Here is a 22282-nt window from a genome sequence, read left to right as displayed (position 1 = left end):
TTTTAAAGGATAACTCTGGGATGTAACAACTTATCTCCCATACTAAGGATAGGGGATAAGTGTTAGATTGCAGGGGACTGACTGCTGTGGCCTCCCGTAATCTCTCGAATGGCGCCCCGATTCTCAGCATAAATGGGACCTGTCGACCACTGCACTAATCGGCAGCCGACACTTCCCCTCCATGCAGCTCTATGGGAGAGCCGGAACGCTGCTTTTGGCAATTTCTGCCATAGAACTGCATGGAGGGGGTGTATCGGCCGCTGCTTTGTGCTGTGGTCAAAAAATGCTAGTTTCATGCAGGGAGCCGGAAGGCCGTTTGGGAGATTGCAGGGGCGGGGGGGACCCAGTGGTCGGACCCCCTGCGATCTAACACTTATCCCCAATCTTTAGGATAGGGGATAAGTTGTTACATCCCGGAGTTATACTTTAAGCCTTAGTGACACATACCAGGCTTCTCTAAATGTTTAAAAGACATCTGCTTCAAAGGACAACTTATCCCATAGCCACAGGATAAGGAATGTGTCTGATCGCGGCGGGTACGACCGCTGGGACCCCCGCTAACACTCCCCCTCCCCATAGAGATACACGATATCACGCTGCGGCCAGCACACCTCCTGCACAGGAGAGACGTGGTTTAGCTGTGGCCCCATGCAGGAGATCGCAGGGGTCCCAGCGCTCAGACCCCCGCAATTAGACACTTATCCCCTATCCTGTGGATAGGTGATAAGTTGTCTTTTGCTGCAGATGTCCTTTTAAATGAACTAACAAAGCCCTTAAAGAGAAGCCATGACATCCACATCTTTTTGAACTTTTAAGGGTATTTCTGGCTGCATTGATTTCATTTTTATAACTAAGAAAATCACTTTTCTTATTGTAATGTAGAACTTATGCACTCTTTTCTTAGGGTTCAGGTTAACAATTTGTCAGTCTTTCCTAATTCTTAGCTGTGCACGGTTGTGCTTGCTCATGTTCTGGTCATCCTAACCAGTGTTTAAGCTTTTATTCTCTAGCTGTAGGAACACTGCCTGCAATGGATGCTTTCCAATAAACTAATGTTATTACTACCGTCAAGAAAATCAGCGCGGAGTAATAATGTGGAACAAATGCTTCAAGCACAGTCAGAAATGTGATGGAATGCATTAAGAGATATAAAGCACCAATAAAACAAGAAACTTTGTGCTTTCTACAAGGAAACCGGGGTCAGATTGGCGTGTATTTCTCCCTTTGTAACTAGTCTTGTTATGTTATGTTTATAGGACAACATTATCATTGGTGCATTGACCTAAACATACAATATCTCTGCTTAATCACTGTAATGACTACAAAACAATAGAACAGTACTGGAGATAAAATGGCAAAGACCATTTACTGTGGCTGCACAATAACTTTTTAGAGAACCTCTAGAAATTGTGTTGTCCAGCTTATTGACTTTCACATAGCAGAACATTGCGCTGCACTATGACCAAATATGAACATGAATCTTCCATATTAAAATTTAAATAATTTTTTTTGTTTAAACACAGCCTAATGCTTTCAGTGCTGAAAGGTGTTCAGATTTAGACACCTCACCGAGGGAGATTAATCAAAACCTGTCCAGAGGCAATGTGCCCAGTTGCCCAATCTGTCTGCTATATGTATAGCTTTCACAGGAGCACACTGCATGTTTATTGGCGAATGGAAAATGCTACTTATGAAAACTTGATGGGTTTCTGCAGATTTTAGCAACAGATACATTCCCTATTAACAGAGCACCTGGCACTGCTCCCGGGACCTATGCGTAATGTGTGCTGCGGTCACTAGGTAGAGTGATTGCACTTCATGCGGACATACAGTGGTGCTCACGCTGGAAAAGTTCCGTGTAACATGTATCCAATATAGACAGAAAAAGAAGCGGTTCACTCACCAATCCGTTGCTGTGCTCTTTATTAGGTAGAGTAGTTACATAGGCACTGTACAGTCAGATGGAACGGCAGGGCAAGAGGAGTTGCAGAGCTCCGTCCGATGCGACAGCGCCGTTTCACGCCCCCCTGGGGGCGTGAAATGGCACCGTCGCTTCGGACTGGGCTCCGCAACTCCTCTTGCCCTGCCGTTCCATCTGACTGTACAGTGCCTATGTAACTACTCTACCTAATAAAGAGCACAGCAACGGATTGGTGAGTGATACATTCCCTAGTTTGTTCTTTTTTCATCTCTACTCAATGGGGGACATGTATCATTATTTGTGTATGGTAGAAGCAGTTTACCCCTTTTCCCGAATTCTAAATGATGCGCAGAAACGCTAAATTTATCAATCAAGCGCAATGAGCTTCATAAATTGTGGGTACATATAGTAATCTCCTCAATCCACTCTTTGGAAAATAGAATCGATGATTTAGAGCATCTTGCTATGTTAAGTCCAAGATGGCTTATATTTGCGCAAAAAAAAAAAAAAAAAAAACAGCTCTTGCGGCAAAATTTTTGGTGTGAAGGAAAAGTACGCAGTTAATAAATCCATGCGTACTGTAGATGTCACTCCAAGGTACACCAAATCGGCCACATCTGGAGGACATGCTCTACCAAAACGTGCGCAAAAAAAGGGCTTGCGCAAAATTTGGCGCAAAAAAATACACACAAAACAGGGGTAAAATCTTTGATACATGTCCCCCATTGTTTTTCTCCGAATTTTTTCTATTTGCCCATTAGATATAATAGAACTGTAAAACAAAAGCTGACATTGCATGGACTGAAGATGAAACATCCACCATGGAAATTCCATAGTGTGAATGGTGCCCCAGAATCCCAGTGAGAACAGTGGAAGGCTGCAGGGCCGTGTATTCCATGAGAAATTCCCTTGGAAAATACGTAGGGTGAATTGGTTTTGTATGCATATGACAGGCGGAGATTTAGAAAAACCTGTGTAGAGGAAAAATGGTCCAGTTCCTCAATCAGTCAGATTCCTGGCAGATTCCTCCTTTAAATAAAAACAGTCTTTGAAGAAATGAGACACAATCTGGTTGCTAAGTGCATATAAGAGTCGCTGGGAAGCTGAGGACAATACCACACTGACAACGAAGGAATGACAGAGCTTTCTTTTCAGGTAAATTTTAGGTGAAAGCATTAGTGAGAAAACTCCACTATATTAGTACTTTTTTTTTTTTTTACCTGGGGTCATTGTTTTTAAAAACCATTTTGCCCCAGAATATCCCCATTTTTACCTTTTTATATCCTTTTAAAGGCTTGTCCAGTCTTATATGAAGTGTACCTTTTATGTGAAACATTCTTATTTACTTTGAGTCCTTATCTATCCCTGCTCATACCATGAATAGTTTAATTCTCAAGTGAAACACTGCTATACAAATTTGATCTTGGCAGCTCGGTGGAACTGATCTGGGACACCTGAGGAAAAATGGTGGGCTTCTGATCAGCTGAGAGGATGGTGGGAGGGCCCATACCTGCCTTCTCGCTGTCCGATCGGTGCTCCAATGCTGCAGGAAGCTATGGCATCCTGGAGCAATGGAATGCCAATTAACACTGATCAATACTATGGCACAGCATTGTTCAGTGTATGCAAATTAAGGATTGCATGGAATAGTCCCCTATGTGGACTATTAGTTTAAAAAAAAAAGTTAATAAATGTTCCTCAATAAAAGTTTGAATCTCCCCCTTTACCATTTAAAAAAATTATGTAAACAAAATAAACATGTGGTTATCGTTGCGTGTACATGTCTGAACCATTAAAAATATGACATTAATTAAACCGCACATGCAATGGAGTGTATATTAAAAAATATATATACCGAAGTCCACAAAGCAAAATTTAAACCTATATAATTTGAGTATTGTTGTAGTCGTATAGACCTACAAAATAAAGTGTCGTTTTTACCAGAAAGAGCCCTGCGTAGAAACTAAAGCCCCCAAAAGTTACAGAATGGCATTGTGTTTTTAATTTTACCCCACAAATAACTTTCTGTTTCACCATAGATTTGGCAGTAAAATGAGTGATGTCATTTCAAAATATAAGTGGTATTGCAAAAACACTGGGTCTGTAAGTGGCTAGTGGAAAATGGAGTGTTATGGTTGCCCAGCAGCAGTATGCATAGCTACTCTCTCCCCCACACCACCTGCCCTGCATGATTGAGGTAAAGGGTTTCAGGAGAAAAAAACATATCCATATGGATGGAAAATGGGACATCAAGCAAAGGTGCTTCTCCGCAATGTATTTACTGCAGACTGCTATCTACATTAGATGTGATCTAACACCCCTTGGTAAGAAGTCATGTTTCCTTTCCAACACCATTTACTCCTTAGCGGCCTGCCCGAGGTGCGCACCTTTTTTTCTTTCTATATTATTGCAGTGTACAGGGTTTGACGTACAGTGCTTCATACTGAAAGCCAATCCGTCAAGGCAGGGAATGGTGGGGGCAGATATGTGCATGCTTCTGCTGCTCTGCAATTTTTCCTTGACACTTGTACTTTGAAAACAATGTAGACAGATTTCATGTACATATACTTCTATTTTTTCAAATTTAAATTCTTGTAGTGTTCTGGTTTAAATAAAAAAAAAAAAAACAATTAAGGTAGGTCTTACACTTACACTATGTTGTATTAGTGCCAAGGGATGATGTCCAGGTTTTTTGCTTATATAGTTCTATTTACTGTCATAGTGCCAAAAAAGGGATATGTTCCTCAGTACCAGATCATGTACATGTATTTTTCTGTGTCTAGGGCCTCTCTATCCAGAGCAAATAGCATTTATATCTTGCTCACTTGCTTTATCTTCTGGACTTCTGGAAGGAGCGTGTCTGTCACCCTCACTGTGGATTACTCATCTACTTTGAGTCTTGGGAGCCAGCCTCGGCAGTCAGCCAATCACTGCACTCTGCTCTGTTACCCTGTAAAACACGGTGTTGCAGCAGTGTTGCCTCCACCTGTATGCCTCCAGCTGTTGCAAAACTAAAACTCCCAGCATGCCCACACAAACTTTGGCTGTCCTGGCATGCTTGAAGTTGTAGTTCTGCAGCAGCTGGAGTGCCCAAAGTAGGGGAGACAATGCCTGCAGCCCCTGGAGATCTACCCCCCCCCCCCCCCCCTTACCTACTTGCTGACCATCTCTACTGCATAGTGCACACCGGGCTGTGACCTTTTGCAGGCAGGAAGGATGTGCAGCAGACGTGTGCACAGGGACATTCCGGCTCTGTCCCAGCTGGAGACTCCTGCATGCTGCACTACTTGATCCCAGGTGAAGCCTCTGTCCCTGCTCCACAGAGGCTGGATAACTAAACAACCTGCCCGAACAGAAGGGTGTCCCGGAGGCCGAGGGAGAGGCAGCATGATAATGCTGTAGGGGCGGGGAGTGCTTTCTCGGCTCTATAGTTTTCTACCCTGAAGGGTAACTCTACACTGAACACTGTGTGTGTGTGGGTGTGTGCCCGCACCTACACTGTACGCAGTACAGTGATTTTATACTGAATGCCGGCATGATTTACGGACGGTATTCAGTATGTTGCAAAATGCAGACAAGTCTGTATCAAGATAGAGGATCTCTAAAGGCGTCTGTTTATCATTTCTTTAATTTATTCTAAAAATGTAAAGGTTTTTCATTAAGACAGTGCCTCTTTAAGTACATCCAGCTAAAATATATTAGCCTACCAAAAGGTGGCTATTTCAACTCAATAATCTATTGTAAGCCCTTCTGTGGTTAGGGGCACTGTCCTTTGTTTACATGGGCACTGTCGGATATAAACAGTATCATGAGCGTGTCTAAGAGTCATGGACAAGAGGTGGAGAATAGGCTGCAGGTGGAACACAGCTTGCAGCAACACTGCAATAACATAGTTTTACCAAACATGCCTCCAGCTGTTGAAAAACTACAAATTTAAGCACACCTGAACAGTCAAAGGATGTCTGGGCATGCTGGGAGTTGTAGCTCTGCAAAAGCTGTAGGCACACAGCTGAAGGCAATGCTGCTATAAAAGAAGTTATCCAAACACTGTACCTCAAACTATTCCAAAACTACAAGTCCCAGCATTACAGGGCTGCCAAAGGATGACACACATGAATGACTTATGAACGTATAGAAAATGTATACATAAAAATAACTATAGTACTTTAATAACTGAACCTTTGCACTTATTTATACACTCGCCATATTTTCTTTGGTGGTAGAGTACAGACAATCTCTAATAATCATTGTTTGTGTGCGTGTGTCTGTGAGCAGGGCTGTCAGGTTCCAGAGCAGTAAGTCAGCAGAGTGAGAGAGAAAGCGGAGTTATGCTCAGTGCAGGCAACAGGGACACCCCCACCCCCTCCCTCTTAGAAGATGATAAAGACAGTGAGCTGGTTTGATATGCTATTTGTTAGTGAAATATGGCTGATAGAGACCTAAATTAAATGTATGATCAGGATGAGGTACTGACTAACAAGTTTTGTGTTTGTTTTTTTGGTGCGTTAATCTATAATTTTAAGAGTTAGCGTATGACCTGTGTGACGATGGAGCAATGAGCGCCTAGGAAGTAATGCCTGCTGTGTGATGAAGACTTAAGAGTTTACCACATGTAAAATATCTGTTGAGGCTTCTTGTACTACCAAGTAGAAGAATCTTTAGGTCCCATACAATAAGTTTCAGATCGCAGGGGGTCCGACCACATGGCCCCCCGTGATCTCCTGTATGGGGCCCGGTAGTCAGCGGCAAGAAGGTGTGCCCAACCACCTGACAGGGCATCAGACACGCCCCCTCAGTACATCTCTGTGGGAGAGCTGGAGCACAGCCTTCACCTTTGCCATAGAAATGTATTGAGGGGGCATGTCGGCCGTCGTGTCATGCGGTGGTCGAAACGAGCTATTTCGGCAAAGAGCCGAGAGCCTCTTACAAGAGATTGTGGGGGGCCCCAGCAGTCGGACCCCTGCGTTCTGAAAATGATCTCCTATCCTTAGTACTAGAGTACTCCTTTAAGTTTAAAGCTAGCTTCCTACAGGAACTAAAATTCTCAAAAAAATAAAGGGAACTCTAAGATAACACATGAATGATCTGATCTGAATGAGTGAACTAATCCTATGAAATACTTTACATAGTTGAATGCGCTGACAACAAAATCACACAAAATTATCAATGGAAATCAAATTTATCAACCCATTGAGGTCTGGATATGGAGTCACACTCAAAATCAAAGTGGAAAACCACACTACAGGCTGATCCAACTTTGATGTAATGTCCTGAAAACAAGTCAAAATGAGGCTCAGTAGTGTGTATGGCCTCCACGTGCCCGTATGACCTCCCTACAACGCCAGGCATGCTCCTGATGAGGTGGTGGATGGTCTCCTGAGGGATGTCCTCCCAGACCTGGACTAAAGCATCCGCCAACTCCTGGACAGTATGTGGTGCAACGTGGCGTTTGTGGATGGAGCGAGACATGTCCCAGATGTGCTCAATCGGATTCAGGTCTGGGGAACGGGTGGGCCAGTCCATAGCATCAATGCCTTCCTCTTGCAGGAACTGCTGACACACTCCAGCCACATGAGGTCTAGCATTGTCTTGCATTAGGAGGATCCCAAGGCCAACCGCACTAGCATATATGGTCTCACAAGGGGTCTGAGGATCTCATCTCAGTACCTAATAGCAGTCAGGCTACCTCTGGCAAGCACATCGAGCTCTGTGTGGCCCCTCAAAGAAATACCCCACACCATTAATGACCCACCACCAAACCGGTCATGCTGAAGGAAGTTGCAGTCAGCAGAAAGTTCTCCAGGGCATCCCCTAACTGTCACATCTGTCACATGTGCTTAGTGTGAACCTGCTTTCATCTGCGAAAGGCACAGGGCGCCAGTGGCGAATTTGCCAATCTTGGGGTTCTCTGGCAAATGTCAAACGTCCTGCACAATGTTAGGCTGTAAGCACAACCCCCACCTGTGGACGTCGGGCCCTCCTACCACCCTCATGGAATCTGTTTCTGACCGTTTGAGTGGACACATGCACATTGGTGGCCTGCTGGAGGTCATTTTGCAAGGCTCTGGCAGTGCTCCTCCTGCTCCTCCTTGCGCAAATGCGGAGGTAGCGGTCCTGGTGCTGGGTTATAGGCCTCCTCTACCTCTCCTGATGTATTGGCCTGTCTTCTGGTAGCGCCTCCATTTTCTGGACACTATGGTGACAGACACACCAAACCTTCTTGCCACAGCTCGCATTGATGTGCCATCCTGGATGAGCTGCACTACCTGAGCCACTTGTGTGTGTTGTAGACTCCGTATTATGCTACCACTAGAGTGAAAGCACTGCCAGCATTCAAAAGTGACCAAAACATCAGCCAGGAAGCATAGGAACTGAGAAGTGGTCTGTGGTCACCACCTGCAGATCCACTCCTTTATTGTGGGGGTCTTGCTTATTGTCTATAATTTCCACCTGTTGTCTGTTCCATTTGCACAACATCATGTGAAATTGATTGTCAATCAGTGTTGCTTCCTGAGTGGACAGTGTGATTTCACAGAAGTGTGAGTGACTTGGAGTTACATTGTGTTGTTTAAGTGTTCCTTTATTTTTTTGAGCAGTGTATATTGAGTGAATTTATTTTTTGATTTCAGGTAACATCCAAGGAGCAACAATTGTAGATTCTCTTGATACTTTGTACATCATGGGAATGAAGGATGAATTCCAGGATGCTAAAGATTGGGTGGAGAAGAATCTAGAATTCAATGTGGTGAGTGTAATAGCAGTTTTTTTTTTAGTGTCCATTTAGTTAGCCTAAAGGGATACTCTGGTGCAGAACATATTATCCCCTTATCCGTTTAAAGCCTTCATATAGGCCGATCCTGATGCCTTACTAAAACTTTGTACACAAACAAAGCGTTGTATGAAACCTGAGATTTTTGTGTGGGATTTGTATGTTTGTCATGTGTTTATGTGGATTCCCCTCCAAAATAAATAAATAAATAGTTAAAGAGGTTATCCAGTATAATAAAATGTATCCCCTATCTGCAGGTTGGGGGTGATGGGGAGAAGCAACCAAACTCTCCCTCTGTTGTGTTGCAGGTGGAAGATTCAAACCACTGCACCACCAAGAATGCTGTAAACTGTGCTAAAGGGTTAATAGCCAGTGTTATGATCTAATTTGATCTACCTCTGATTCTGATATAGGATTGTGTTATCTCCTAGAGATTTCTTTTACACAGTATTATCTAATTAACTATCTCCAGTAGTAGTTGTCCTTTGGATGTCTGTAAATGTTTCTTTACAGGTATACATTTGCTTAACACCAGAAAGGTATTCTGAAATATACTGCAGCACTGGATTTATTTAGTTTAATAGAATTAATATTTTCTACAAGCCTATACTGTTATAAAAAAAACTCAAAAGCCTCTCTTGCTCTGTAGTCCTGCAAAATAACAGAATAACACAATATTGGGGCAATAAAAGACTACGCCAGGTTTATGGTTATGAGCCTGGTGTATTAATGAAGTGAGTGTTCTATTTGAGTTGTCCCCCTGAGTATAAAGAGTCAGATTTTTCCAAATGCTCTCAAATTTTGCACAAAGCACCGGAAATGTCAAAATTTTTTGCACAAATAGTTGATTGCTCAAAAAAGAAAATACATTTTTTGCCAAAACCTACACATAAACCATTCCTAAATTCCCCCAATGTACCTGATGTGGTCACTACAATTACTGTATTTATCGGCGTATAACACTCCGGATTTTTTTTAGCTTAAATTCTATTTGCTTGTTATATGCCCGCTGCGGTTCTATGATTTAAAGCAGCCACTTTAAATCGTGTAACTGCAGTGGCTTCTGCAAGGCCAGAGTCCCGCCGCTGCCCAATTCCCTCACCATCTGCCAACTTTCATATCTATCTTTCCTGGGGGCACGTTCCTGCAGGCTTGGGCGGCGTCCTGCACTGTTGCTGTGCGGTGCATACTGAAAAGCGATGTCCTCAACACAATGTCACTAGTCATTGCATAGCGACAGTGCAGGACGCCCTCGAGCCTGCAGGAGCGCACCCCCAGTAGAGGTGGATATGAATGCCGTGAATGGGGAGGGATTCGGGTGGCGCCGGCGGGACTCTGGCCCCACTGAAGCCGCTGCAGTTACATGATTTAAAACGGCTGCTTTAAATCGTTAAACCGCAGCTTCTACGGTGCCAAAAAGAGTTTATCGGGGTATACACGCACCCTCATTTTAACAAGGATATTTGGGTAAAAATATATATATTTTTTTTTTACCCAAATTTCCTTGGAATAATGAGGATGCGTGTTTTAGGTCGGTGCCCCGATAAATGCGGTAGTTAAATTGCATAATTTTCCTTACGCTGCCCTTATATTAAAGCATTAAAGAATATGCTAGAATGTAAGGGCAGTACGATATAGGGCAGGAAATGCCAATTAAATTTTACTGGAAATATATACTTTTGTTTCCTTTTATATACAGTGGGGCAAAATAGTATTTAGTCAGCCACCAATTGTGCCAGTTCTCTCACCTAAAAAGATGAGGCCTAGAATTTTCATCATAGGTATACTTCAACTATGAGAAACATAATGAGAAAAAAAATCCATAAAATCACATGGTCTGATTTTTTAAAGAATTTATTTGCAAATTATGGTGGAAAATAAGGATTTGGTCACATACAAACAAGCAAGATTTCGGTCTCTCACAGACCTGTAACTTCTAATTTAAGAGTCCCCTCTGTCCTCCAGTCGTTACCTGTTTGAACTTATCAGTATTAAAGACACCTGTCCACAACATGAAACAGTCACACTCCAAACTCCACTATGGCCAAGACTAGAGATGAACGAACTTACAGTAAATTCGATTCGTCACCAACTTCTCCGCTCGGCAGTTGATGACTTTTCCTGCATAAATTAGTTCAGCTTTCAGGTGCTCCGGTGGGCTGGAGACTCTTTCCTAGGACTGTATCCACCTTTTCCAGCCAACCGGAGCACCGGAAAGCTGAACTAATTTATGCAGCAAAAGTCAGCAACTGCAGAGCGGAGAAGTTCATGATCATTCTCTTTTCTCTCTATTGTATCTGCTCCTGACAGAAATAAAATACAAAATGGCCCTCATTTACTATTGTAAACCCGACATGTTTTGTTGGGTTGTGCGCCATATTCTGGCACATTGCACCAGAAATTCTGTCTCATTGCGCCAGAATTGTCTCATTGCACCAGAATTCTGTCTGTGCCAGAATTGAAATACCAATTCTCCATTCTCCATTTTACTAAGAACTCGAAAAAGGGCGTGTCTGTTGGGAAAATTTAGCCTGGTCACAGAAAGGGGAGTGTTCCTGACATTTTCACTAAAACACAACATATTTACTAAGGTTCCCACAGAAAATGTGGTGGATTTGAGCTGAGGAAAAACTGTAAAAAATTGTAGGGAATTAAAACCCACGCAGAAACCTAAACTCCAAATCAGGGCCAATGTCTTCAGGAGATCTGACGGGGCCTTAACCCCTTAACGACATTGGACGTAAATTACGTAAATTTGCGTCATGGACATGACCGTGAGCACGAAACAGGTGGTTGTGTTATGTGCAGCAGGTCCCGGCTGCTGATAGCAGCTGGGGATCTGCCGGTAATTGCGGCTGACATCAGAGATCGCGCCAATGTCAGCCATTAACCCCTCAGACACAGTGATCAATACAGATCGCGGCAGTGCGGCACTTAATATGGATGATTGGATCACCCGCAATGCTGCTGCGGGGATCCGATCATCTGTAATGGCAGCCGGAGGTCCCCTCACCTGCCACCGGCCTCCAGGGGTGGTCTTCTCTGGTCTGAGATCGAGCAGACCAGAGCAGAAGATGACTTGATGATACTGATCAGTGCTATGCCCTATGCATAGCACTGAACAGTATTAGCAATCAATTGATTGCTATAGATGGGGACTATTTAAAGTGTAACAAAAAGTGAGAAAGACCCTCCGTCTGTTTTTCCCATTTTACCCCCCAAAAAGCGTAAAAACATTTATAAAACATATTTGGTATCGACACATACGTAAGTGTCCGAACTATTAAAATATGTTAATTATCCTGTATAGTGAACGGCGTAAACGTAAAAGAAAAAAAACTTTAAATTTGCTGCGCTTTTTTTGTCACATTATATTCCAAAAAAATAAAGGTGTACACCAGTAGAAAACTTTTTTATTTTAAATAAACTGGTGCCAGAAAGTTAAACACATTTGTAAATTACTTCTATTAAAAAAAATCTTAATCCTTTTAGTACTTTTTAGCAGCTGTATGCCACAGAGGAAATTCTTTACTTTTTGAATTTCTTTTTTGTGTTGTCCACAGTGCTCTTTTCTGACACCTCTGTCCATGTCAGGAACTGTCCAGAGTAGCATAGGTTTGCTATGGGGATTTTCTCCTGCTCTGGACAGTTCCTGATACAGGCATCAGGTGTCAGCGGAGAGCATTGTGGATAACACAAAAAAGAAAATCAAAAAGTAAAGAATTTCCTCTGTAGCATACAGCTGCTAAAAAGTACGAAAAGGCAAAACCTTTATTTTTTTTTTTATTTTTATTTTTTTTTTTATTTTTATTTTTTTTTTATATCAACTGGCTCCGGAAAGTTAAACAGATTTGTAAATTACTTCTATTAAAAATCTTAATCCTTCCAATAGTTACTAGCTTCTGAAGTTTTCTGTCTAACTGCTCAATGCTGATGTCACGTCCCGGGAGCTGTGCATGATGGGAGAATATCCCTTGCATGATGGGAGAATATCCGCATAGGAGCTGGACAGCTCTCGGGACGTTAGTCATCAGAAAGCAGTTAGACAGAAAACAGCAACTCCACTTCAGAAGCTAATAACTATTGGAAGGATTAAGATTTTTTAATAGAAGTAATTTACAAATCTGTTTAACTTTCCGGAGCCAGTTGATATATAAAAAAAAGTTTTTGCCTGGAATACCCCTTTAAGATTTTTTTAATAGAGGTAATTTACAAATCGGTTTAACTTTCTGGCACCAGTTCATTAAAAAAAATAATAAATTCTACCGGAGTACCCCTTTAATAAAAGTATTCAACGTTTTATATACGCAAATGTGGTATCAATAAAAAGTACAGATCACTGTGCAAAAATTGAGCCCTCATACCGCTGCTTATTCAAAAAATGAAAAAATTATAGGTTGTCAAAATGGAGGAATTTTAAACGTACTAATTTGGTTAAAAAGTTTGACACTTTTTTTTAAGCGGCACAATAAAAAAGTATGTAATAATGGGTATCATTTTAATCATATTGACCCACAAAGAAAATGTAATTTTTACCATAAATTGTATGGCGTGAAAACGAAACTTTCCAAAATTTGCAAAATTCTGTTTTTCTCCAAGTTCGCCACAAATATAGTATTTTTTTGGTTGCGCCATACATTTTATGGCAAAATTAATTATGTCATTACAAAGGATAACTGGTCGCGCAAAAGACAAGCCCTCACCATACTAGACTGTAGATGAAAATCTAATTAGGATTATGATTTTTAGTAGGAGAGGAGGAAAAAACGAGAATGCAAAAAATTTTACGGCCAGAACTGGCTTGGTCCTTAAAAGGTTAGTAAAGCAGTACCAGGTTAAAATGGACTGTGTTTGCTATAAATGCTCATACATGTGTAAGATGTTAAGTAGAGATAAGCAAAGTTACAGTGCTTCAATTCTGCATGAACCTCGCGGCTCGGCTGTTGCTGACTTTAGCCTGCATAAATTAGTTCAGCTTTCAGGTGCTCCAGTGGGCTGGAAAAGATGGATACAGTTGAACTAATTTATGCTGGCTAAAGTCAGCAACCGCCGAGCTGCGAAGTTCGTGCAGAATCGAAGTTCTGTAACTTCGCTCTAATGTTCAATTTACAATGTGCATATATAATTATAAACATTGGCCCTCATTTACTATTATAAACCAGGCATGTTTTGATGGGTTGTGCGCCAGATTCTTGCGCATTATACCGGAATTGTAGGGGGAAAAAAACTCTCCATTTTACTAAGAAAACCCAAAAAGGGGGCATGGTCACCAAAAAGGGTCGCGTTCCCAACTTTTTCACAAGAACCCAACATATTTACTAAGGTTTCCACAGAAAATGTGGATTTCAGCTGCGGAAAACTCTACAGATCAGAGCATGTGGCAAAAAAAGCTAAATTTAGAGAAAACTTAGTAAATACAGTGGGGAAAAAATTGTAGGAAATGAAAACCCACAAAGGAACCTACACAACACTCTTAGTAAATCAGGGCCATTGTGGGGCACAATTGGAAGATCTAATCCATAAGTACCCTGGGGTGGGTTGCGGCCCCCTTTTTTGGGCTCCCTAATCCTTCTTTTTTTTTTTTTTTTCTCCTCCTTTGGTCGTGGAGAAGTGTTCTTCTCTGCCTCCGGGTAGTTTAGGGGTACTGCGCTCCAGGGGAGCTATATGTCCTCACACTGATACAGTAAATGTATCTACCGCCTGTGTGCCCTGTGTTCACTCGGGCTGCATGTAACTCCAATGCATGCGAATCTCCATGCGGACTGTCTGCAGCTGATCTGGCAGGGGCTGTGTTCTCCTCTCGGCTCCCGGTTTCTGGTTCAACCTGGCCGTCTGTTTCCTGCTGTGTGCAGCTCTGATTGTGGTCGGGGGAAGCTGGGCACATGTCTGTGTATGGAAGTTCCAGCCTGTGTGGAGGTTCTGTTGGGGCGGAAGTGACTTCATAGGGCGCAAAAATTTTAAATAGCTGTTTGTATAAAGGTAGGAAATTGTGTTTCTTTGATTTTTCTGTGGCTACTACTGATGCACAGGCTTCCTCTAATGTGGAACCTATGGAGCAGCTTGTTTCTCGAGCTACTGTATTTTCCTGCATAGTTTTTGCTGCAAACGCTTCTCATTTTTGTTTAGCCTCTTATATGCGCTCCCTTTTTTCTTTAGGGAGATACGCAAAAATCCGAAACGAAAATTCGAAAATGTGTGATTTGTTCCGCTAAATTACCTGATGCATATAAAAACCGCTTTGCAAGCTTTGTATATCTAAAGTGGTACAAGAGGAGAAAACGTGTATTTCTGAAGACATGCGATCACTTATTCGCCAAGAAATACAAAGCTTCTTTGGCGGGCTTTAATTTAAATCCTACTTCAAGCAGTCAGTCATCTGTGAATGTTCCTCCTGCTGTTAATATATTTCTGGCTTTTATTAGTTCTGATCCTTCTGCTAATGTTGCTTTGGTTACTTAACTAGTAGTAATTCTCAAATCTTTCCTGGTTTTACGCCTATGACTTTAAATCAAGTCTATTGTTGAACCCCAGTGTGCTGCCTAGCATCCCTAGAGGGTGTCTGAGTTCTCTAAGGTCTGGGGATTTTCAGCCATCATCTAAAAAACATAAACTGGTGGTAGATGATCTGATATCTAAATCTGCCAGAGGGCACTAAAGAAGGCGAAATATCTCCAGGGCCCTCTAAACATGCAAATACTAAGTATTTTTTCTCATGTGATGATACAGACTCTCCTTAAAGCAGTTAGGGACATCATGGGTTTACATGAGGAGGAGCATCCTATGACTATACATGATGAAATGTTTGGTGGATAGTTTTTACTATACATGAAAATATCAAAAACATTATTGTTGATGATTGGCAGGAGCCTGAGAAAATAATAGGTTCTACCTAAAGAATTTAGACCAGAGTTCCACCTCAAATGGAAACTGGGTTTTGAGATTCCTAAAGTAGACATACACGTTACAAAAGTAGTAAAGAAAATGTCTCTACTGTTTTGAAGATTCTTCCCAATTAAGAGATCCTATGGATCGTAAAATAGATGGGCTTTTGCGCAAAAATTGGGAAGCCACATCTGCAATTCTAAATCCTAATATTGCAGCCACAAGTGTGGCTAGAGCTTTGTCTCAATTAGAGCATCACATTGAAAATAAGACGCCAAGAGAAGATCTTTCGTTATCTGTTTCCATGTTAAAACTTGCAGCAGTTTCCTTGCAGATGCTTCAGTGGAAAAGGTCAGAATGGCAGCCAAATCTGCCGCACTTTCCAATTCATAAAGAAGGGCCTTGTGACTAATGAAGTGGAAATGGGATAATACTTCAAAATCTAAATTGTGTTGTATTCCCTGTGTAGGAAAGGTGATGTTTGGTCAAGTACTGGGCGACATTCTGGAAAAAGCTGCAGGTAGAAAGAAGCTCCTCCCTGAAGAAAAAAACTAAACAGCCTCAGAAAACTTGTCACCCCCAAAGGAACAAGTTTTCAAATTAGAGGTAAGGGAAAATAGGGGAGATGGAGCTATCCCAAAGGGGGGGGGGGGGATGACGGGAGGCCAGTAGGAGGGAGACTAAAAGTTTTTATTCCCTAGTGGAAGGAAATGACTACAAATGCCTGGATCCTGAATTTAATAAAATCTGAATACAGGATATAATTTTCTGCTTTCCCTCCTCCAAGATTTCTAGTCTCAAACAAAGCTTCTCTTCTTCTTTAGAACAGGATGTTAAAAGGTGTTCACAATCTGCTGCAGTTCAGAGCTATTTCTCAGGTTCTGTACTCAGAACAGGGCCAGGGTCACTCTTCTTCCTTGTTCCTAGTCCGGAAACCAAATGGCTCTTTCCATACTATAATACATTTGAAGATTCTAAACAAGTTTATAGTGTACAAAAAATTCAAGATCTCTAAAAACAGAAATCCCAATGATTTCATCAGGGGCTCTTATGATAATGTTGGATTTGAACTACGCATACTTCCATGTGCCCATTCATGCGGACTTCCAGAAGGATCTCAGATTTGCGGTTTGTCACAACAGGGAGATTCTTCACTTATCATTTGTAGCTCTTCCATTCAGGATTTCATCAGCCCACAGACTGTTCACAAAATTGATGGTAGAAGTAATCGCCTTCTTAAGACTAAAAGATATTGTTATAATTACCAATCTGATCGATCTCCTGATTTCAGCAAGTTCTCCAGATCTCTTAAAAATTCATCAAAATCAAATAATTAGCTGTTTACAAAATCTAGGGTGGATCATAAATCTAGCAAAATAAGACCTGATACTTAACCACAGAAAGACATTTCTGGGAATGATTCTGAAAAGTCCACAACCCTTCTGAAAGAAAAGAGTTTCCCTTCAGGAAAAAATTTCAAATTCCAGAAGAAAAGGACTGTATCAGTAAGGGAAGCTATGTCAGTGTTGGGATCAATGACTTCCACTGTTCCAGCTGTCCAATGGGCACAATTCCATTCGAGAATGCTGCAAGCTCAAACTCTAGTGGCTTGGGACAAAACCCAGTTCTCATTGGAAAATACATTTTAATTGTCCCCCAGGGTGTCAAGGTCTCTGAACTGGTGGCTGAGGGACACAAACTTGAAGGGAGTCCTATGGTACCCAGATCAGATAACAGACATGAGCGCCTGGGGTTGGGGAGCTCATATAAATAAAGATTACTTTCAAGGTCAGTGGCCTCCACATCTGAAAAAGTTTTCCTCAAATTACAAGGAGTTGAGAGCAATATGGGAATCTCTACAGGCTGCCAAGAATCTGATAGTAAATGGAGACAATTGTACTCAGACAATTCTACAGCAGTAGTATTCATCAAACATCCAAGGGGCACAGAGCTCTTCAAGCAATCTCCTCAAGAATTTTTGTCTGGTCAGAAAGGATGGCAGTTCATCTAAAAGGCTCCTGCAATTTGGTGGCGGATTTTCTGAGTCGGAGGACATTGGACCCCGGCGAATGGTCTCTCAACCCTCTGGTCTTTTCAGTCTCTAATAAACAAGTGTCCCAGAAGAATTTAAAAGTGGGGAAGTTCTTCTACCTGCATCCAAGGTACAATCCGGAGGTGTTGGATGCGTTGTCCAAATCCCGGAACTTTCCTCTTGCCTATACATTTCCTCCAATCCCTCTGACCACTAGAAAAAGTTTGGTACAGCAATTTAAGTGGTATTTGTTGCTTCATTTTGGCTAAAAAGGGGCTGTTTCTGAATACTGAAGAGCTTGGCAATAGACGATCCCTTTCCTCTTCAGTTAATGGACAGGGCCCAGTGTGTCATCAGGGCATTCAAAATCTACAGCTTACTGCCTGGAGTCCCTTTTTTAAACAGATGTTTATCTGAAACAGTCATTGCTACTCTTCTAAAAAGCAGGAAAAAATCTACATCTAAGATTTATATGAAGATCTGGAGGAAGTTTGTAGAATGGGTCGCTCCTAAACAATTGAATCTTTCCAAACCTGATATTCCCTGCATTATTGACTTATTGCAGGAAGGGTTTGAAAAAGGCCGGTCGGTAAGTACCTTTTTTAAAGTCCAGGTGGCAGCTTTGGGTGCAGTGTTCGATCAGCAAATTGCAGGTCATCAATGGATTAATCATTTCTTTAGAGCTTTAGCCAGAGTCAAACCTAAAGTTCCAATCCGAACACCCTCCTGGAATCTTAATTGGGTTCTTTCAGGCCTCACAGTTTCTCCCTTTTGGATCAAATATCTCTTAGAATCTTGACACTCAAAACTGCTTTCCTAATTGCAATTACGACTGCCGTAGAATTGGATCAATCCAGGCTTTATCCATAAGAGAATCTTATATCACTACCTCGGATGACAGAGTGACTCTGAGGTAGGATCCTGCTTTCTTACCAAAAGTTGTTGTTTCTAATTTCCACAGATCTCAAGAGATTGTACTTCCATCTTTTTGTGAGAATCCGAGGAATGGTCAGGAATTTTTTTTTCACACATTAAATGTTAGAAGATGTCTTCTAAGATATTTGGAAATAACTAACCCTCGGAGACAAGATAACAACTTACTACTTCAGTTTCAGGGGCCTAACAAAGGCAAGAAAGTCTCTAAAAGTTATATCGCTAGGTGGCTCAAAACAGTCATCTCGGAAGTTTACACATCCGAAGAGGAACCAGTTCTAAGAGGATTGAAGGCTCATTCTACTAGGGCCATGTCTGCTTCATGGGCTGAAAAATCTGCAGAGCTGCCACCTGGTCTAATTCCCATACCTTTTTTAAGCATTAAAGGCTTGACCTATCAGAAAATCAAATTATCGGTAAGAGTCATAATTCTGGCTGTGATATGAGGCCTTCTCAAAATGAGTAGTCCCCTCCAGTGTTGGTCTTTTAAGCAGAGTAATGTGGATTAATTTTGTCCCCAGTCACTGGTGAATTTTCCCCTGACTCTAATAGTTTTTGTCATTGTTTAATACCTTTGAGCTGCTTTTGTAAATCAACCGCGAAATCTCTTCTGGTGTGAAAGTGATTCTACATTTTATTGCAGGAAAAGTATTTTCTTGACTGCAGGCAATAGCTTCTCCAACACTGTAGTATAGCATTATGAAAATTATTTGACTATAATTTACGTGAAAATTCCATTATACTGGCAGTTCCAGAACCCAGCAAAAGTGGCCAATATTCTTAAGGTTTAAATGGGCACTGTCACCAAACTTTTTTTTGATATGTTGTAGTACTTATGTACTACAATATATCTCTAATATACATTCATTATGTTTTTTTTCCATTAAAATAGTTACATTTACACTTAAAAACCGGCCACTAGGGGTCTCCCTCCTAGTGGCCGGCTGTAGCCTGGCGTGACGTCACGCTTGAATTCGGACCGATGATGGCCGGGCATCGGTCCGAATTCAGTCAGGCTGCGCTCGCTCCCTGCCTGCCAATCAGACAGGCGGGAGCGAGCACATTGAATGAAGAGTGCGCGCGCAGGCTCCCTGTGTGAGGCAAAAAATCATGCGCAGCTGCTGCGCTAGGACTGTTGCACTTCATTCTTGCGCGGCGGGGCTCGGGGGAGCGGAATGTGCACGGCGGGGCTCGGGGGAGCGGGATGTGCGGGGCTCGGAAGCGGGATGTGCGTGGCGGGGCTCGGATGTGCGTGGCGGGGCTCGGGGGAGCGGGATGTGCACGGTGAACACAGCTATATAGTGTGCCTCCAGTTGTTTCACAACTACAACTCCCAGCATGCCCTGACAGCCAATAGATGTCAGGGCAAGCTGGGAGTTGTAGTGGTGAAACAGCTGGAGGTACACTTTATAGCTCAACTAAGGGTGGAAGTGTTGAACCCAGCAGGCATCAGTGATGTCGTGCCTGCTGGGGAAGTCTGCCTGGTCGTGTGCACACTACCAGGCAGACAAAAGGCATTTTTAATGAGTAAAAAAAAAATAAAAAAATTAAGGCAGTGAGGGGGTTAGTAATAGATGGGCAATAGGCAGGGACAGAGAGAAAAAAAAGGATGGTGGGAGCTACTCTTTATTTGGATCACAACCAGATAGGCTCTGTTCACACTGCCAAATGGTTTCTGGTATAATGGAAACCATGACAGTGCCAGGTCTGTCACACAATGGACAAAAATTGTGCCTAATAGACCAGTTGCATATTAATGAAACCTGTGTGTGATACTCTGTGGGTGTTATACAGCTGTTGCAGAAACTGCCTTGCCTGGCCAGGACTAGTGTGCCTGACTGGGTTCCTGCTCTGCCCTCCCTCTTCATTCACTTTGTAAAATTATACTGGTAATACTGGGAGCTCTCTACTGCCTATCAAGTAATTGTCTATGCTTTCTGCTACAAATACATTGCTCTGTATTACTGGTATTAAGTGCAGAGTTTGAAACCTGTCCCATTACTTTAGGGCATGCCTTACGGTGGTCCAAAGGTACCTGTATATTATCTAACTGATGTTGCATAATAAAAAAAACTGATTTAATAAAATAGTGCATGCTGGATGAGTCATAGCATAGCTAGATGCTAAAGTGTCATGCAGTGCAGTCCCTATAATCACCTTCCTGGCCAGACTGATGCCCCACAGGCTCCAATACGCCATTACATACCAGCTCTATCATTGCCTGTGAAATGTCAGAAAAAATACACTTGTGTAAAACATCTCTGCAACATATAGTTCGATTTCACTTTTAACTTTCATTGACATGCTGGTCTTTATTCAGTGCTATTCCAAAGCCAAAGGCTTGATTGAGATCCCTCGTCGTTCATCTTGGTTAGATTTTCATATCCCCTATAGACTAGGTGAGCAGAGTAGGAGAACGCTTTGAAGCTGTTCCAAAGGGATTGTAGTTGTGCTTGTGGCACCATAATAGCTTAAAGCAAAGAGCTTAGAACTCACTGTAGGCTAAATAAACACGGTTTAAATATAATATTCAGTGTTTCTAAATCAAAAGTTCACATTTAAGTTTTTCTCCAGTTTTATTATCCTATTTAATTAAACTTTTCATAAGGTTAGAAGAGAAGTTTCAAATATGTTCTCTTTGGCATTTGGACTTGCTATTATCTCATTGCACAACTTCTTATGATCTAGTGCCATGATAAACAAATGTGTAATTCAAGACATCCATAAGGCAATGGTATGTGACTTGCACAATTGTAATTACTTGTGGTGGACTCAATGTACATCCCTGTATGCAATATATGGCCTTAAAATGGTGGTCCAATGTTTTTCTTCTTTCTTTTGATAGGAGTGGGGAGCACTGTCATAGTCAATCGCCTTACCTCCTACCATTTCTATGGTGCCTGGTCTGCTGCTCACTGCTTTCTTGTCTTAGTTTCAACACCCTCCTGCTCAGCCAATCATGTGTGACAGCTGTGGTCAATGTTTGGCTAAGCCCTTACTTGTCCATCTGCACAGCTACCACAAGGGTTTAGGCAAGTGAGTGCGGCGTGTTTTATTTTTGTATTTTTTTTTGTTTTTTTGTTCTGTTCCACCCTTGCTGTGTTTTAAGAAAAAAGTAAAACTGTCCAGATAACCACTTAAGAGTACATGTCATGATCTTGTTAAATTTTATACTCCTGACAGTTCACTGCCCCCATCATGATCACCCCCTGCCTTTATTTTTATTGTTTTTTAGTTTTCTGCCTTGATATTGCTCTGTATTTTCTGCTCAGTCTGTCAGATTCACAGACTGGGAAGCAGGCATGACATCTGAAGCCATACAGGGAAGAACTTCCTCCCTCACTCTGCTACAGACAGCCCAAAGCAGTTCCGTGTGCAATGAGCTATGATTGGCTAAGGTTGCACACACCCCCCTCAGCACTCCAGACTGCATTTCCTGATTTTTGACTTCTGCCAGGCCAGCAGGAGTCCAAAGTCTGTACCTGTATGGCCATGGGAATTCCGGTGCAGGTGGCAAAAGCAGGAGGTGAGGCCTGTTCAACTCCTGCTGTTGCTTAGCTGCAACTCTCAGTATGCAGAGCCAAAGGGCATGCTGTGAGCTCTAGTTTTGCAACAGCTGGAGGCACACTGGTTGCAAATCCCTGAGTTAAGTAACAAATTCTTAGTGTTTCCCAACCAATGTGCCTCCAGCTGTTGCATAACTACAATTCCCAGCATGTATCATCTCAGTGCATGCTGGAAGCTG

At 42.1% G+C, this 22282-nt stretch overlaps 1 protein-coding gene across 4 annotated transcripts in view; it reads left to right on the top strand.

The window, feature by feature from the left end:
• Nucleotides 1-22282, top strand: part of MAN1A1 (mannosidase alpha class 1A member 1) — a 242319-nt gene that overhangs the window by 102811 nt on the left and 117226 nt on the right. For all 4 annotated transcript variants that reach the window (XM_056566448.1, XM_056566445.1, XM_056566447.1 and 1 more), the window contains exon 3: nucleotides 8551-8666. In XM_056566448.1, coding sequence (XP_056422423.1) covers nucleotides 8551-8666 — 116 coding nt within the window. The remainder of the gene's footprint in view (nucleotides 1-8550; nucleotides 8667-22282) is intronic.

Source organism: Hyla sarda, chromosome 3 (assembly GCF_029499605.1).
Source record: "Hyla sarda isolate aHylSar1 chromosome 3, aHylSar1.hap1, whole genome shotgun sequence".
NCBI lineage: Eukaryota > Metazoa > Chordata > Amphibia > Anura > Hylidae > Hyla > Hyla sarda.
The sequence above is the reverse complement of the archived record's forward strand: the minus strand, read 5'-3'. Positions and strand labels throughout refer to the sequence as shown.